This window comes from Taurulus bubalis (assembly GCF_910589615.1).
Source record: "Taurulus bubalis genome assembly, chromosome: 19".
Taxonomy (NCBI): Eukaryota; Metazoa; Chordata; class Actinopteri; order Perciformes; family Cottidae; genus Taurulus; species Taurulus bubalis.
The window spans coordinates 9,373,543-9,391,558 of NC_136607.1; the positions used below are offsets into that span (position 1 = coordinate 9,373,543).

General features: G+C 43.0%; 1 protein-coding gene across 1 annotated transcript in view; it reads left to right on the plus strand.

Annotated features, from left to right (window-relative positions):
* Positions 1 to 18,016, plus strand: part of whrna (whirlin a) — a gene marked incomplete at both ends in the record, with an annotated part of 120,500 nt that overhangs the window by 90,705 nt on the left and 11,779 nt on the right. The window contains 4 exons of the mRNA XM_079235437.1: positions 1,038 to 1,074; positions 14,338 to 14,550; positions 15,302 to 15,523; positions 16,061 to 16,093. Of these exons, the coding sequence (XP_079091563.1) occupies positions 1,038 to 1,074; positions 14,338 to 14,550; positions 15,302 to 15,523; positions 16,061 to 16,093 (505 nt within the window). The remainder of the gene's footprint in view (positions 1 to 1,037; positions 1,075 to 14,337; positions 14,551 to 15,301; positions 15,524 to 16,060; positions 16,094 to 18,016) is intronic.

Below are 18,016 nucleotides of genomic sequence, written 5' to 3' on the forward strand. Positions count from 1 at the left end.
TATAATCTTTTAACATTTTTGTTTCTTCTGTCCCTGAAGGCAGTGCTTTGAGTTGTCACGTTTACTCGTGGATTTAAAGCCTATTACTTCGTGATCACTTAAAGACATCTGCTCGAGTCATTTAACTTGCGCCGGAATACGGGATTGAAAAAATGACACACACATTTCAAAACACTTTTATGTTTGCAGAGAGAGCGCGTCGATGTGCGTCTGTGACATACATTTTGATGTCTGTGCTTTATATTTATTTAAAAGCCTCACTGGAGGACATGGACGTCTCACAATTCAAGAAGTAAAAAAAGCTTGTATGTGCAGCAGTTTCTGCAATATCTCCTAGGGGAACATGACAGCCATGACAAAGATTTAAAAAACCTGTGGTAGTGTGAATTTACTGCATCAGCCTACGGTAAATGAGAAATGTATTCAAAAAGATAAAAAGCTGTCAGTCAAGATGTTTCAAATCCTCTTTACCAAAGCTCCAAAATGTGTGTATGTGTGTTGGAGAGAGAAAGAGAGAGAGAGAGAGAGAGAGAGAGAGAGAGAGAGAGAGAGAGAGAGAGATAATTGGTGGAATGTACTCTCTGTATATGCTCATCAGTTTGCCAGTGACTAGATTTTCATGTTTTGCCTCATCGTATCAGTGCATGATGTACTGTATGAGCAGACTGAAGTATCTTCAATCACACAAATCCCCTCTGACTCAGCACTGAGACCACATGAAATGTCATGGGTCAGGTGGAGGTCATAAAGAAATAGAAAAGAAAAGCATCCATGTACTGTAAATTGTCTATAAGAGCGCTGCTGCAGTTTTGCACAAATCAGAGTGATGGGCTAATAACTCATTCATTTTTTAATTTAGATGCCGTTTTTTATTTCTCTTTCAAGTTTTGACCATATTGTGTACGTATACGTGGACAAGAGAATCTGTGTGTGTGTGTGTGTGTGTGTGTGTGTGTGCGTGTGTGTGTGTGTGTGTGTGTGTGAGAGAGAGAACGGACTATGTGATTAATGTGTCCTCTTCTTCTGCTTCTCTGCAGCTTCTCGATGGACAAAGGAGCCTCTGCAGCAGGAAAGGTAAGAAGCACACAAAGTCCGACTCATTTCCACTAGGTGTGTGTGTGTGTGTGTGTGTGTGTGTGTGTGTGTGTGTGTGTGTGTGTGTGTGTGTGTGTGTGTGTGTGTGTGTGTGTGTGTGTTTACACACCGAGAGGTATTGTGGGTTTCTCTCAGGACGATGTTAATCCATCTGGCTGTTAACTCGGCCACTGATGGACGATTGGTCACTGATATCTTTTAATTTGGGATCGATGGTATATAGCATTATACCTGTATAGCAGGTTATCTGCACTGAGAGCAGCACTGTCCCAGAAGTAGGCTAAAAAGATCACTTTGGGTTTTGCATGCAGATTGTATGCATCATGTTTAAGTCTTTATGGATCCACCATAAGCATTACAATCCAGAACAGGCTCATCAATACATACTATACCATCTCGCCATTTTGTCAAGGCTATCAAAAACACCCCATCAGCAAAACAGGCTGTGTTATTACCCTATATATATATACACCATGAAGCTGTCCTTAAAGGGACAGTTGGTATTTTTCTAGGATATTTTCTTTGCTGTGCTTTTCTGTCAGACTGACCTTGAGGCTACAGCCAGCAGTCAGATAACTTATATCAACGCTCTCTATAACACCATGACACTGACAAAAACTGTGATTTCACCTCGCAGAACACAAAAAGTAGCTGATCCACTGCCCCAGTTGGTTAGTTAGTGTGTGTTTCTGTGTGACTTGGGGGAATCAGAACTAAACCTTTAAAACACTAAAGTCACACAATAGCACAAAGGATCAAGGCAGCAGTGGACCAGCAACTCCCCAGCTCTGCTTGGTAAGATCAATGTTTTTGTCAAAGGAGTCCAGTGGCTTTGAAGAGAACACAGATAATGGCTTCAGTTCCCATTGGAAAGTGCTCTCTGACAGCAAAGTGAAGCAGTGAAAATATTCTAAATCTAGTGTACACTTACACTCATATTGATTTTGTAGGTGTCTATAATATATTTTGCTGCTACCCCTGTCCAAAGCAGTACCTTGCTTTGCTCCTTTGCTCGGTTTCTGGGGGCGTGCCGAGCACCATCTATCGTATGTGATAAACTGACTCTGAATGTATACCACGTACAACAGCACTTCAAAAAAGTCCAAACTACCCCTTAATCTCTCTCGCCAAACCGTGTACTTCTTCCTAACTTTACTGTTGACTTTACCTGCGACATTGCAAAGCAAGAACGTGTATAGGAAAGGAGAAATAATAAGAGGAGAAGGTTGGAGGAGACAGCAGCTGACGACAGAGAAAGAAAGGAGGTGAGAGAGAGGGGAGGGAGGTGACAGGGAGAGCTCACTTTTCATTATGGAAGCTCTGATGGACATTCTTCTCCTGACAGACGGGAGGCAATGTACCCTAGCAACACTGTAGGAGAGAGAGAGAGGTACACGCTGGATGTGGGAGGTATTTTGCATGGAAAAGGAACACAATTTCACCAGATTTTGGTGCAAAGAGGTTTTAAAAATAATTCATAGCCATACGACACACAGCTCTGTGCCCTTTTTGTCAAAAATGCCCTTTTCAGATGAATATCTGGGATGGATTGTGTATGGACGGGGCAGTGCTTGCTTATCAGCAGCTGTGGTTGAGGTCTGGTTACGTGTAGGTGGTGCTTGGTCAAGGGTTTGGAAAACATCGTCATGGTGGTTAAAAGAATTCCAACACTGACTGTTGGTAGGGCACAGGACACAAACGGGTGAATTACAGACTGTGTGGTGGTGCTTGTGTGTGGAAAGCATTTTCTGCTCCTCAGCAGCCTCCACTAGGCAGCCCGGGGAATTTATGGCTACTTGGTTTCTCATCCTCTCCAAGGATTTCCAGGAAGCTTGCTTTTTCTCATCCAGTCGCTTATTTATGCAGAGAAATAACTTGTTTTGATAAAAAAAACTGCCAGAACTGTGAGGTTACGAGACCAAAAAAACCAAAGATAAAGACTGCACAGCAAAGAGGGGTCAGAAATACATGTTCCCATAATACCTTGTCCTGGTGCTAAACTCAGCTTCTTTTTTTTAAAGGTCCCGTTTGAACAGCATCATCCAGGGGAATCTGTACTGTATTTGTCAAAGCGTTTTTGAGATTGTTTGGCATCTCGGCTTAATTCCACAGTTGGCTGGGAAACCAAGAAAGCACGATAAAGGTCGTTCAATCTGACCAACGACCATTCGTCGACTAATCTACTACGAGTGGGCAGCCCTGCACTTTTCCATCCACTCAGGTTTAAAAGCGAGACATAACATGAAAGTCTTATCAGGAGTGAGACATTACCCTGACAGCTCATTTAGAAATCTCTCAACGAGAGGAGAGCAGTGAAAGAGCTAATTCTGAGATTCAAAATAAATCATTATCTTCAGCTTCAAAGCCCGTATTTGCTACATTTTCACCTCTTTTTTCCTTTGTAGCTATCAAAGAAACATTACGACAATACTAATGGCTACCTCGCTCCACTACCCAGCTCTTATATATCTTATTTACAGCAGAGCCAGGCAGTACAGATGATGAAACAGAGCGGTGTTCGTCCAAGTAATGCCTCGACAATTCATGAAAACCCGCTGCGCCCCTGGACTTATGAAATTGCAGCAATTCAGCATTTTTCCTTTTTAAAAGAGATATTTATACTCAAAAGCAGGTCTTCAAAATATTTGAGGACACCTTTGTCTGCCATTAGTGATAAGCACCTGGTGCAATTTGATGCAGCATAGTTTTGAGAGGGTCGCTCATAGAAATACACCCACCCATGTAAATCCCCCCTTTTATGCCTTCAAGGTAATGGCCTTCGCCGGCAAGGAATTATGTATCTGGTTGTCCGTCCGTTCGTTTCATTCTTCAGTGAATTTCTTCAAATGTGGCTGATAGAAAATGTATTTAAAAAGTTAGTAAGTTAATTATAACCTTTTATAATTCATAACGTTACTGTTTACAATGTGATATGTTTACCATATCTCATGACGTTAATGAAACATACAAACAAGTAAAAACATCATCGGCACACTGTAGGGCAGAGTAGCATCATGTGTTCAGTAGATGGTTTGTCAGGAACCCAGCGGTGTCCGGTCCTCCTCTCACCATGTGTCACATTGTCAATACCTTTAAGCCAGCAGCGATTACCTGCTCTTGTCCTCTACTGTAGCTCGAAAGTACGGCCCTCCTCATTGTCATTGAAAGGATTTGGATCCTGACTGTTATTACGAGCACTGTGATTTTGTTGGTCTTGTATCACGCTGTTTGAACCATGCTGTGCATCCAATTCAAACCTGCTTCTGACAGACTGACCTTGCTGAAAATACATGTTGTTGTTTTTATGGGGTCCTTTGATCTCCCAGACAAATGGTCAACTTTCCGCGCTTCAGCGGTGGGAAACTTTGTGTAACGTGTTCATGTGTGTACATCCTAATGCTTACATGTCCGTGTTTGCATGCGTTTGCGTGTGAATGGCTCTGCATATATGCATTTTTTTATACGTACGAGTAAACGTGTTATTGCTAGGTCATCGTATTTTCATTGACAGGCCCTTTTTGCTTGTCAGCGTCTTCCTCTGTCCATTGCGGTCCAACACGAACACACTATGAATCTGACGAGCATGAAACCAGATTGGTTATTTGTCTATTTTATATTTCTCTGCACACTAGGCTGTGTTGGAAAAAGGTAGTTCTCTCTCACAGGCCCCGTGCGGACACCACATATAAGGCAGCACCCACTGTTGCTTATCTACAGCGGCGACAGGAGTGGTATAAAGGGTGGGTTGGTGTCCCAATTGGCTGATGTGGATCTAGCTGTTGGCTATTTTAAATCCCCATTCATGGCTATGTGGGATAAACACACTATTTAAATGATCTTTGGGAAAGACAACCATTAAGCTCTTTCATTAGACAAAGAGATGCTGTCTGAGCCAAAGCAATACAACAAAAAACCCTTTGCATAAGAAAAATGTATATTTAAAAAAATAAAACTCAAAATGTGACTATTTTTTTTTACTATTCAAATAAATAAAACATATCTGGAAGAACCTGGTAAGTTCTGCAAGTTAGTCAACAAATGGCTGCAGATGAGGATTTTCCCAATATCAGCTGTGGTTCTCCTTTTCTTCAGGGGCGGAGACGCTTATGACTTGAATGATTACAGTCCCATTTCCAGACTGGAATATCTGTTTAGTATTTGAATGCCTTGTAAATGGCCAATTAAAACAGTATTTATTATTCCCAGTGTATCTCCATCAGAGATTAAATCAGGCACTATAGCAGCAGCTATGCAAATTACTAATGATATCATCAAATCCTTAGACAGTAAACAGCACTGCGCAGACTCACTTACAGTAAACAAAGGATTCCCGCTGGGTCTCTATTTAAGCTTCTTCTATATTCTACCATAGGCAATAGTCTTCTCTGTGCCCGAGGAGTACAAATGCTACGACCAAAACATTGTTAGGCAGAGTACCCCCTTATATCTCAAGCCTTTTAACCTTTCATACCAGCAACTACAGCACTAGATCTACAAATTGGATTCTTTTAGTTGTCCCCGGGGTGCCCTCAGAGTTTTCTCTTTGTATGCACCCTGGGCATGGAATTAGCTGCAAAATACCATTACCTTAGATGTGCTTCCTTCTTTAAATACATTTTAAGGTCTTTTACAAACTGCTTTGAAGGAAATGTGTTGCCGTCTGAAATAATCCTTGACTGAATATCGCTGGTATGGTCTCTGTGGCTCTCTTCTTTTACTCTTTTCCCTTGCTTGCCTTTATGTTGGGGAAGCGCCCATTTAGCTTTTTCAGTCCAGATACAGAATACCGATCCAATACCAATGTTGAATGTATACCTCTCTGTGTGGAAGTGACAGGGATTATGTGCCAGGCAAAATCAGGTTTGACTTGAACATGAATTGTTATGTCATTTTTTTTAATAATGGTACCCGATACCAGATCAGCCTGTTGTCAGCGCTACCCAATCCAGCTATTTTCATTATTAAATTAGCTGAGGAACCTCTCTCCCCAGAGCACTTTCCTCCATCACCTCACCACTCCCACCCACCACCATAAATATAAGCAATAAAACGACACTTTAACAAAGCCCACTTGTCACTTTAAAGCCATTGATACCTGTGTTTTATCGTTTATATATGTATTTAATGTTTTAAATCAGTAATGTCCTTTTACCTTGTTACTCCTGAACGGACTGAGTTGCAAACTTAATTTTGTTGTATCTTTTTACGATAACAATAAACATCCTTATCCTTATCCTTAACCTTATTTCAGCATCAGTATCGGTGCATCTCCACTCATATGCATTTCAGCAAAATAGTTTTACGTGAATCTGCGTATGCTGCCGTTTGGACCAAGACTCCCTGAAAGCAGACAGCTTGTATCTCAATGGGACCTTCTTGGCTGGATAAATCCATTTAAAAATCTGAATTTGAATTTGCTTGTGTTGCCAGGAAGACACTGCTGTCAATCAAATATGATTAAAGCACACACACACAGTCCTGATGAAGCAGATTCTCTTTTCTCAATTCAATTTGTATTGATATATATTATACATGAGCATGTATAGTATATCAAAGGATGTTTCTTTTTCTAATTGAAGACGAGGAGTATTTTTGGTCTGTGGTTGTTTTTCATGGTTTGAGCTCCTTTGTTCCCATGAAGGTACATTTTAGACAATAGTGTGCTTCCAACTGTGCAGCAAAAACTATGCCACAAAAACCGCTGCATGAATAAATATTTCCCCAACCCCATATAGCACCTTTGGGATGAACTGGAACACCTGACTGCCATGTTTTGTATACGTTTTCAGAAGCTCTAATATAAAGCACAAAGCAAGGAGGGTTAAATTGTGTGTGTGTGTGTGTGTGTGTGTGTGTGTGTGTGTGTGTGTGTGTGTGTGTGTGTGTGTGTGTGTGTGTGTGTGTGTATAAGTGAGGGAGACAGAGAGCCCATTAAAGGGGAAAGATATGTAGCAGCAGCGCCTTAAGGCCGGGCAGCAGGTTGAGAGGTGATTCACAGCCCTGCTGCTTCTCCACGTGAGCCAGAGAGCCGACGCCCACCGCTAACCTCACACTATGTCAACGCATCCTCGACATAAATATTAATATCTTTGAGATGGATCTGCCGCTGATCGTGCTGCTTGAACAAGCCAAGAGATCTGTGTTCATCTTTTATCAATTTCACCGTCCTCCTGCCGCCCCTCCCTCGACTGGTGACCGTAGATTCGTATCATCCCAGCGGTCACACCGTCTGTCCCTCCAAACACCCCCCACTCCGACTCCCCACTCTCCCTCCATCCTGTAATTGAAGCCCAAAGGCCAAGCTAGACCGATAAGCTAATTAATTAAGGATAGGTCACAAAGCAATTCTCAATCATTAGATCTGCTCTGGCCCCATTTAGGCCCTGATCTAGAGCAAATTAATGTTGTTTGAGAGACAACAAAATGTACTACAGCGAATAACACAGGGTAAATATTGCTTTTGTCAGTCAAACCTAATTTGCTTCTTCTCAACCGCTACAGCCCTACTTGTGTTGTTTTCACCGTGTGTGTGTGTGTGTGTGTGTGTGTGTGTGTGTGTGTGTGTGTGTGTGTGTGTGTGTGTGTGTGGACAAAATGTTTGTTCTGGAAACACCTGCTGTAGCAGGAACTACCACAGATGAGGTTTTGAGTACTTTTTATCGGGTGTGTATACATCTGTTGACAGATTCTGTGACTGTGTGACACTTTACAGGTGTGCTGTTGAAATCAAAATGAAGTCTGAGTTTGATGACGGGTGTGTGTATCGAGCAAGGCGGGTTGGAAGTGGAGAAGGAGCCACAGACAGACATAGACACTCACACACAGTCTGACGAGGTGAAAACATTATTGGCGGCGTGTAATAACTGGAGACCGACTCGTGATGGGATCACACCAGCCCTCAATGGCGAATTGGACCAGGAGTGTGAAGTGGAAGGGGGTGGGGGGCAACTTCCCCACTTCCTTACTTCCAGCGCCCTTGTTCTGATCACACCCATCTTGGAACTCAGCCTTCAATTTGATCCCAACTACACCCCAGTGTAGTTTTAACATTTTAACACTCACAGACAGACTCACAAGGTGAACACACACAATACCAGCGATAAAATGGTTGATAGTAGGCGTGAACACACAGTTTTCATACACAACCAAGCTGAAAAACTTGAAATGGTTTTGCCGAAACCTGAAGGCATTAATAGATGCAACAGCTGTTGGTATTCAAAACTGGAGCTGAACCTCAAGAGAAATCCCCCCCTCCTGAAAACGCATGCCTTGCAAAGCTATCTGGCCAACAAGACACATTTTATTCTCAGGTGTCTTCTGTTTTTCAGTAGCAAGGTACTACATGTGGGAATTAGGATCATTTTAAGTATGTATGTCAGATCATATTGTAGCATGGAAAGCTAACCATTAGTCCTTGTGAAGAGAAGCTCTTTTTAGGGTGTGGGGTTTCAGTTCTGTTGTTACGTCGAGATGTTTTTATTTGCACAATTGTGCCCGCGGTACTGTCCAGTATCCCACTCTCTCTCGAGCTGGAAAAACAAACCTGCCAGACTTCCGGCAACACGGTGGCCATGTCGTGCTTTGTGTTACGGCTGCTTTTCTGTTCAGACTGCTGAGGGAATTGATGTGGTTTAAAGAGACAAGATACCTTGCAGCACGTTACGTAATATCAATCATTATAGTAATCCAAATTTCTTCAACTCTGCCAGCTGGAGGCCAGCACTGTTGCAGCAATGCTTGAAAGAGAGAGTGATGTCAAAATGAACAGATCCTGCCCGCCGGCCTCTTTTTATACGTCTGAAATATGTCTGCACACAGCTCATCACGGTCTGAACTAAAGAAGATAAACTGAGAGCTCAGGAGCAATATAAATACTTTATAATGCCTTGACAGTGAGTCTGACGGGGGTTGTAGAGTAAAAGTAAAGTCTCTCTGAAGAGATGTTGGTTAACTCAGGTACCATCTTGGTCTCGGCACAAAGCAGAAGATTTGATCCAGCCTCACACGTTAGCATGACTGTATGACCGTAAGTCTGGTTAAAAAACGACTTTGCCACAAAGCTACTGTTATTTCAACCAGTGCGATCCTTCATGAATAAGTATAAGTATGCAAACGTGTTTTATGGCGTACAATGCCCGCAGAGGTTTACGCCATCTAATCTGCCAATTGTGATTTCAGTCGTGTCCGTGATTGAGGGGATGATTCATGTCAGTTTGTGTATAAATGACCTCTATCTCTACGGTAATGTATAATACATGTCATCAATCATTAGCAGCAGAGATGCATTGTGGTTTGACATACTGTCCTTTAGCCATGAGGTCATGCACACTATCAGCAAGTCCTGTATAAGGGTGTTTCCCAAAATCCTTTTCTCTTTTAAAAACTCTTTTAGAACGTAGAAACCATCGCTGCCCAATTCAGAAAATTGTGAAATTGTGCATAAATGAAGGTTCCTGATCATTCTTACTGTCTGCATGACCACATGTTATCTTGAAAAGGTTAAGCAGCCATTTAAAGAGATACACCTTTGATAAACAATAACTTGTGTTATAGAAAACATATACACATGTAAAATACTTCATATATGCATTTTTGTGGCGTTACGGTAACAGGCTCTTTTTCCTCTCATCCACTCCTTCCTTCTTAGTAGATTTTAAGTTGACTTCAATTATCAGAACAACATGAACTTTTATGCTCTCTCATGATATGCTGAAATGAATCTTAAATAAAAGAGGAAATTATGCAAGTTCCTTTGCAGACACTAATAAAATATCCTGCGACCCACCTGTGGGTCCCAGCCCAGTCTATTTGAATGACTGCGCTATAAGAGGCTTAGGTAATTAGAACATACATTTCTGATCCAAACACATGGAGTAATTCTGTTATATAATATGTAATATATAATGTATGCTAATAATTAGTTTATTGATGCATGAAAGAGTTTAGCAGATGTCCCCCCTCTGAGCATGACACACACAGAGAGAGGCCCAAAGGGTTTGGAGAAGCTGTTGCAGTGATAAGCGACCACTATTTCTCCCCTTGATGAAGTTGATCAGCAGTCCTAGATCGCGATAAGAGCGGGGTCCATCACACTCCTTGGCGATGTGTTCAGAATGAGATTGAGGCTGAGGGTTGAGCAGCGGACGAGATCGGACTCCATTGCTTGAAAATATATTTTTTATTGTTATCAGTGATGGCCTTTATTTTCTTCATGTGATGGAGGAGTGTTTACAGCTTGTAATGTGATAAAATCCCAACCCACTCACCCAAGGCTTCGTTGTGGAGAGTGCCAGTGATGCCGTTAAATATGTCTGTGATCATAACTTCCTGGCTTTTTAGACGCTCATAAACCTTTCGTATAGGCCTCACCGTTCTGTCAGCTGGGAAGCGGTAATGGAGTTAAGAAGCTAATGTATTAGGCGTTAAGACTAAAATGGCGGAAGTGCACTTGTTCTCTCTTAAGGTCTCAAGTTTTAATACCAAGATCTGCCCCCGTGAGGTCAGACACAATCTGTGCCACCGTCAAGTGCAATCCATTTTTGTAGCGTTGGCATGGCAATCTTTCCTCTCATTTCTTCTCAGTGATTTTCCTCATCTGGTTGTTATTCTCTGAGAAAAGTGCTTAACTCCCTGAGAGAAAAATGTCCTCCCGGTGCAAACACATTTAGAGTGCAGGGATGTGAGAAATCATGGAAAGCTTCACTTTAGCACAAATCTATTTCCTTTTTTAAAATGTTTTATAAAGGGTAATGTAGTGGGTAGACACACTGTCGACGCAAGTGTATTATATGTGATTGGATTTTAATCAGTGATTAAAAGTGGGAGATGGCTCAGTTGTCCTCACTCTATTTGGAACTTTGGTCACATGATATCAGAGCATTATGGCCGAGGGGAGAGAGAGATGGTCCCTGCCCGTCTTTCCTTTTGATAAAAGACTTTGATGCCACCCAAAGAAATGTATTTGTTTAAATACAAGCAGTGACTGTCAAATTGCATATATTTTATTATTGTAAGATTTATACATCAGATTTTATCTTGTCTTCTTTCCTAGCTGTCCATTGATTGGGCACTGACAACGGAGCTCCATGACAACATGAGCAATATCCATCCACTGATGAAGACCTTGAGATGCGGTTTAAAGTTAAAATTAATTTGTCAAAAACTTTGATTTCAAAGGTCACGAATGAACTCAATTTGATCACAGACGCGGTCATATTGAAAACATAATCTGGATGTAGATGGAAAGGGAGGAGAGAGGAGCTCTGTTCCCTCGCTCACCTGCGACTTCTCCACATCTCTTTATTTGCTGTGCAGCTTCGGTCGCCCCCTCTCTGGTCCTCTCTCTCTCTCTCTCTCTGTCTCTAAGTCCTGCAAGTCAACTTACCTCACTGTAGCTTATGTTAGCCCGCATTTGAAATAGAGTTTGTATACGGTGGTCAATGAGAAGCTGTTTTTTTGGTAAATAAGTAATAAGGTAAACAGTACTCATCCCAGGGGACGTTACTGTGCAGCAGTTGCGATTCAAAGTGGAAATAAATAAAATATAAACCCATAAAGATGATCAATAGGGTGCAAAAACTGAATGCGCACAATGCCATAAATGTAGACAGAATAATGGTAATTACCATGAATATTGGTTAACAGTCAAATGCAAATTCTAGATATACACATGTCAAAAGTAAGCCGTTAAAATCAGCGAAGCAGTAAAAATAACACTCGCTCTGTGCTCGCTAGCTAAGACTCCATGTTTACTCAGTTTAATCCTGCCGCATCCATTTAGAACGGTAATCAAACACCTGCGTCAGAGGTGTCACGTTACACTGCCTGGTTGCTAAAATAGTCACTTACCTGTTTGTTCCTCAGAATTGCCACAGACCTCCTTGTGTTTTCGTTTTTTTTAAACCACAAAGCCAATCTGTGGTTTGTTTGGTCGACCATGTGGGCTTATTCATCCCAGCAACCCAGACAGCCATTCGATGTTGCCTTTTCCGGAAACCTTCAGATGAGTCATCACATGAGATATTCTCAGTGTCATCCAGATAAGCGAGGCGTAGCGGAAGTGTTTGCATGGAAAGAGGTTTTTTTCGTCCTCGAAGTTAAGATGAGGTGAGATTCTACGAAACAAAGAGGACAATAGTCTCGTATCTATTGGAAAATACAAGCTATAGCAGCGATAAGGCGTGTGACATTTCCAGATCCGGCGTTATCTGATTTGCTCTTCATCAATTCGATGTCGACAGTGGTCGTAGTCGTTGTTGGTGGTGGTCACTGCGATTAAAAGGGCCAATCGGCTTATCTGGCTTTTAAGAAACCCAGCCAGGGAGTAACCTCAGAGATGGATCGGGTCCAACAAACGAACCGGCGCTGCTGGGTGTCCATTAGCTGTTGCAATGGCAGTCTCACAGTAAAAGCCTCCTATCTCTCCGTCCTCGCGCATCGCCTCCTCCAGCAGAGCTCATTAGCGGGAGACTGCAGGTGTTCCACTCCAGTTGAGTGACGACCGATTCCATTAGCTCCCCTCAAGTGTCGATCTGCCCTCCGATAGGACAGCGAGAGACGGGCCGCCGGCTCCTGGGCCTCGCGTTGGTTCTCCCCCCCGCGGCGCCCTTGAGTTCAGTAATCGGGACGAGGATGCTGAGGAGGATTTTTTTGTTGGCGTAAAGCATTGGGATGATTAAGATGCAGGCAGTGTAGCGCTTGAGTTCACCTTGGCCGTTAAACAGTTGTTGGCTCTGCTCAGAACAGGGACACTGGGAGGACTAGCGCTGACGATGCGGAGGGGCGAGCGTGGCCAGGAGTTGAGAAGGAGGTGAAGGCAGAGAGTGAAGGAGATGGAGGAGAAGACGACAGCCGGGGCCCTTTTCCCTCCTCCTGTTTCCGTCTCGTACGAACGCATGAAGACACAGACCCCGAAGCTGTGACTTTGAAGTGGTGCCTTTGATTAAGGAGTTAATTACAGAGAAGCCGCATGTTCGCAAGCAGATAACTTGGAAGAGAAAAAAAAACGGGCAGAGAGTTAAAAAAAAAAGGACCAGATATGGAGAAGAGAAGCGATATTGGCAGATCATCAGCTCCTCAAGTGCCAGAGTGGCGTCCTTCTGACTGGCAGAGAAGCCAGCTGGCACACCGGGGATGGATATGAAAGCTGTAAAAAATTAAAAGATACCATCCTGCCACCCACTTGTGTGAACGTGACAGTTTGTGTCCCGCTGCAAGGTGTGGTGTTAATGCCACAAAGCATTAATGATAATGGATGATGGCGGGACAGAAGGAAGGAGGAAGGATGATAATTTATACATTTGGGAAAGATACAAATTATGAGTGAATGTGGGTGTAATTAATGTCCTTGTTCTTTTCCTGTCCGCCCTGATCGATTTCCTGCCATTCTCTCCTCCCGAACCCTCCTCCTGCTACTCTGTCATCTCTGGGCCTTTGCAGTTATCTCCCCTCTGTCTTCGCTCCCCATCACGTCTTCCTCCTGCTTTCCTGTTGTCTCCTCCTCCCTCATCAACCGCCGTCATCATTGCAGTTAAAGCCACACCAGACTGTTCTCATCCTCCACATCCTCCTCTCTCCGTCCTCTCCATCAAACTCTTTCACACCCTCCGTGTTTTTGTTTCCTCTCCTCCCTCTCTCCCATTCTTCCTCTCGACCTCCCCATCACATTATAATCAGAATCAAGGTTTATTGCCAAGTAGTTTTTCACAGAGAAAGAAATGTGCTTTGGTGTTTATTGCATGCAACAAACATATTACGATTAAAAAAGGCAGGAAACATAAATATAGAATGGAAAAATGACATTGAAAGGATGAAAAAATACTATAATTATATACAATGTAACTGTTTTATAATGAGAGAGCTGTTCAGTTTTTGACATGTGTCTGGGCAAAAGTTCACAGTGTAGAGAAAATGTGCAATGTACAGAGATTATAGTCCACCCTCCTCCTCCACAATCTCCTTCTCATGTTTCACTCCTTTCCACCCTCCTCTTCTTCTCTATTACTTCCCTCTCTTTCTCTAAACCATCATCCCCGCCACCTCTCCCTGAAGTCTTACATTACTGCTGCTGACATTCACCGCTTTGATTCTCTCCCTGACCGCCCTCTTTCTCTCCCTCCATCACCCACAAAACGAAAAAAAACAAGATAGATGATAATAAAAAAAGAACAATAAATACATTTGAAAAAATGGATCTCAAACGATGAAGGAAATAAAACGCCTTTTTCTCTCCATCTCCTCCAGCCGGGGTTCTACAAAGGCGTGGCGGGCTCACAGGTGACTCTGTCCAGCCTGGTGAACCAGTCGCGGGGCATGCTGGAGGAGCAGGCGCGCCACTTGCTGACCGAGACGGAGCGCCAGACCATGGGCTACTATGTGGAGGAGTACCGGGACGCACACATCGGCGTGGAGCAGCTGGTCGTGGCGCTGTTCGAGCTGCTCAACACTCACGCAAAGGTGAAGGACGTGGAGGCCTGTTTGAGAGAGGAGAGATCAAAAGAGAATCAATCTTCTCTCTGCGGCCCTCTGAGCTCCTGTACAGTCTCTGTGTGTGATTGCTGCGAGGTCTGAATTTAAGTTTTCTTAAGCTCTTTTGAGATTTGTGCACAGGCTTTTTGCTGATGTTTACAGTATTGTTTTGTTTTCCCTTCATCCCTGCTCTTAAAACTCTCTTGAATTTCTCACAGCCGTCTGCAGTAGTTCACCTTGGAAAAGAAAAACAGATCAAATGCATTTTATTTCCCAATTCTTAAGTACACTTTTGTGTAATACAGCCACAGAAAGCTTCTCTAGCTGCCTTGTACTTTATGTAGAGCCACTGTGCAAATCTCAGCAAGTTTGAAACTGAGCATTAACTGGTTAGAGAAACATATCTCTTCTTATAAAAGCACTCTTATGGTCGAGCTATTGTTCAGTTTTGTATGTAGAGGACGGAATAATTCAGAAAAATCTGAAACCTCAGGAAAAAGCTCTCATCTCGCAAATGCTAATATTCTTAAAGCTCAATCTCGATCAGACCCGATTGCAATCTGGTTTTGGAGAGGATTAAACCAACATTTAAACAAAGGCTTAAAGAAAAAAAGGTTCACCGTTTTGGTGCAACAGAATTGCAGGGATAAAGCATGATTCAGTCCTTAAGGTTTATCTTGCCGCCCACCCAAAGTCTGTTGCATCATACCTTTGCCTCCTGTCTTGATCCCCCCCTCAGTTCTCTCTGCTGTCAGAGGTGCGAGGCCTGGTCACCCCACAGGACCTGGAGCACTTTGACGCGCTGGTGCTGAGGCGGGAAATTCAGGCTCTGAAAGCGCGCCAGGGGACAGCCGGAGCCGCGGCGCTCCAACCAGACTCCATGTCCATGGTGTCGTACCCGGACACGCTGACCTCGTCTTCCGCCAGCTTCATGACCAACACCACCCTCAGCTCTGCGCGGGTAGGCCGGGCTCATCATCACAATCTAGCTTCCTAACGATGTAATTAGTGGCTGTGGAAACAGAACATGTGTCCATATGTGCATGTAATGGAGAGAAAATGGGTCGCCTCTTTTCAGATTCTTCAGGAATTTATATCCCACGTGCTGCTGTTTTTCTGGCATGTTTGAAAGTGCAGCAACAGTTCAGTCTGGTACAAACAATTTTGATGGATGGAGTGTTGCTGTTTTATTTTTTTGGTCTGCCTCCTGTCTTGGTTGTTCAGATGTGTGTGTGAGAGAGAGAAAGAGAGAGAGAGACAGAGAGGGTTTAGTGCGATATATTTCCATGAATTATAACAGAAACTGCTGTAGAAAAGATCCTGCTCTGGAGTGGACCCTGTGGGGCTGAACAATGACACGTTTCAATGCCTTCCAGTTGAGATTGAAAAGTCATTGGACTGACGTTTGATAAGTTGTATTTTTCTTCCACATCTATAACCCCCTCACGCCCACCTCTACCCCCTCCAAAAAATGTCCCCTTCCTTCTCCCCCCTGTAGGAAAGGCTGCTGTGGCTGATAGATATGATGGAGGTAGGAGTCACTGCTGAAATAGATGAATGCTTTCCAACACAAACCCACACACATACAGTACTGGGCACACACACACTAAACAAAGGAGTGTAAAGTTCCTTGTGGGCTCCACACACACACACATGCACTTCGACTCTCACCTTGGTTTGTGGTGTTGCAGTGAATTTGTTTGCAGTGTTTTGCTCCTTTTCTTGTTTATATATATTCCTTTATTTCAGACTCATGGGTCCATATAGCAACAAACACAAATACAAAAACAATATATAAAATACAATACGAGGACACAGGTATAATCATTGCAGCTAAAAAGTCACTCGTGGTGAAAAACATACAGACACTTGTTCCAATATTTCCAGAAACAAGAAGAATACCTCTATCCCTCCCTCTACTTTGATTTGGACAATAACTGTAGTGCTTTTAGAAAAAAGGTGTCTCCACAGTCCTAATGAATTACAGACCAAACCCTTTTTTGCATCAAAGGGACGGAGAATCACATTGTTTGCGACCAACATATCTAGCCTTTATATGAGTCTTCTAGACCTAGGGAGTTCTCCCGACGCCGGCAGCTCTGTTGAGAAGTGTCAAATACAGTTAATGTATTATTGTTATTGAAGCATTTCTTTTTTTCATGTGCATAAAACACGTGGATAGATATATATATCTATACATTACAATAATTAAACATGTGGTTTTTATACAGAATTCTCACAAAATGTTCACTTGATCAGGATGTATCTTAAATTGGGCGACAGTGACCACCCCTCCTCATCTCTTATGTTTATGTTCCCCATCATCATGGTCATCATGGTCAGAGGTTCACCGGATAGATTTCTGTACAGCTACACAACAATTCAACAATTCAAAAGCAAATGTGTTGGTTTGAAGTAAATGTCCCAGCAAGTGTTTGGTTGTGGATAAAGACGACGGACTGCTGAGATGAACACACACACACACACACACACACACACACACACACACACACACACACACACACACACACACACACACACACACACACACACACACACACACACACACACACACACACACACACACACACACACACAGTTTAAGCTGACAGCAAAGAAAAGCTGTTGACTGTTTGCAGATTTCTCTTCCCTTCAGACCCTTCAGATGCATAGATCCTTCCCCTCGGAGAAGCGATATTTACATCTGTGAGAGAATGTGTGTGTGTCGGTCTTTATTCTACCCATGTATCTGTGTGTTTGTTTGTGCTGTTTTGGGCCCATGGGTGACTGCTACCACTGCTGCGTGAAGCGGATTAGAGAGCTTGGAGGGTTTGGGAGGATACAAATACTGGGCTTTTGAACCACACTCAAAGCCAGGTATGCAGTCAACTGCATCCCAATGCATGTGCACTTGAAACACACAGGCACACACACACACACACACACACACACACACACACATACACACACACACACACACACACACACACACACACACACACACACACACACACACACACACACAGACCCACAAACAGACATTATGGAGATGCTGCTTCAGTTTGCTGGACAAACACAATGTTGCTATTGGATAATTCTGCAACGTGTTTGGTAAGATTCAGTGATTATGTTTTCTTCTCTTGCTAATATCAGTAAGGTGGAGACATGGTTAAGTGGCGCCAACTATCTAAACTACTTTCAAAAAGGTCGAAAGAAAGAGCCATCATGAGTATGTGTGTGAGATGAGCTGTGAAAACAAGGCCTCTGTGTTCCAGCCCTCTTTCAAAAGGATAATATAAATACATGCACATTCCAGGTACAATACCATGCACTGACTCTAGGCTTTATCACGCAATTATCCTGATGAAGTAGTATAAGTACACTGTGCAGTCTTTTGGCATCTGATGAACTTTTCAACTCATCAATCTGCCATATTACTCAAACTGTAACCCCT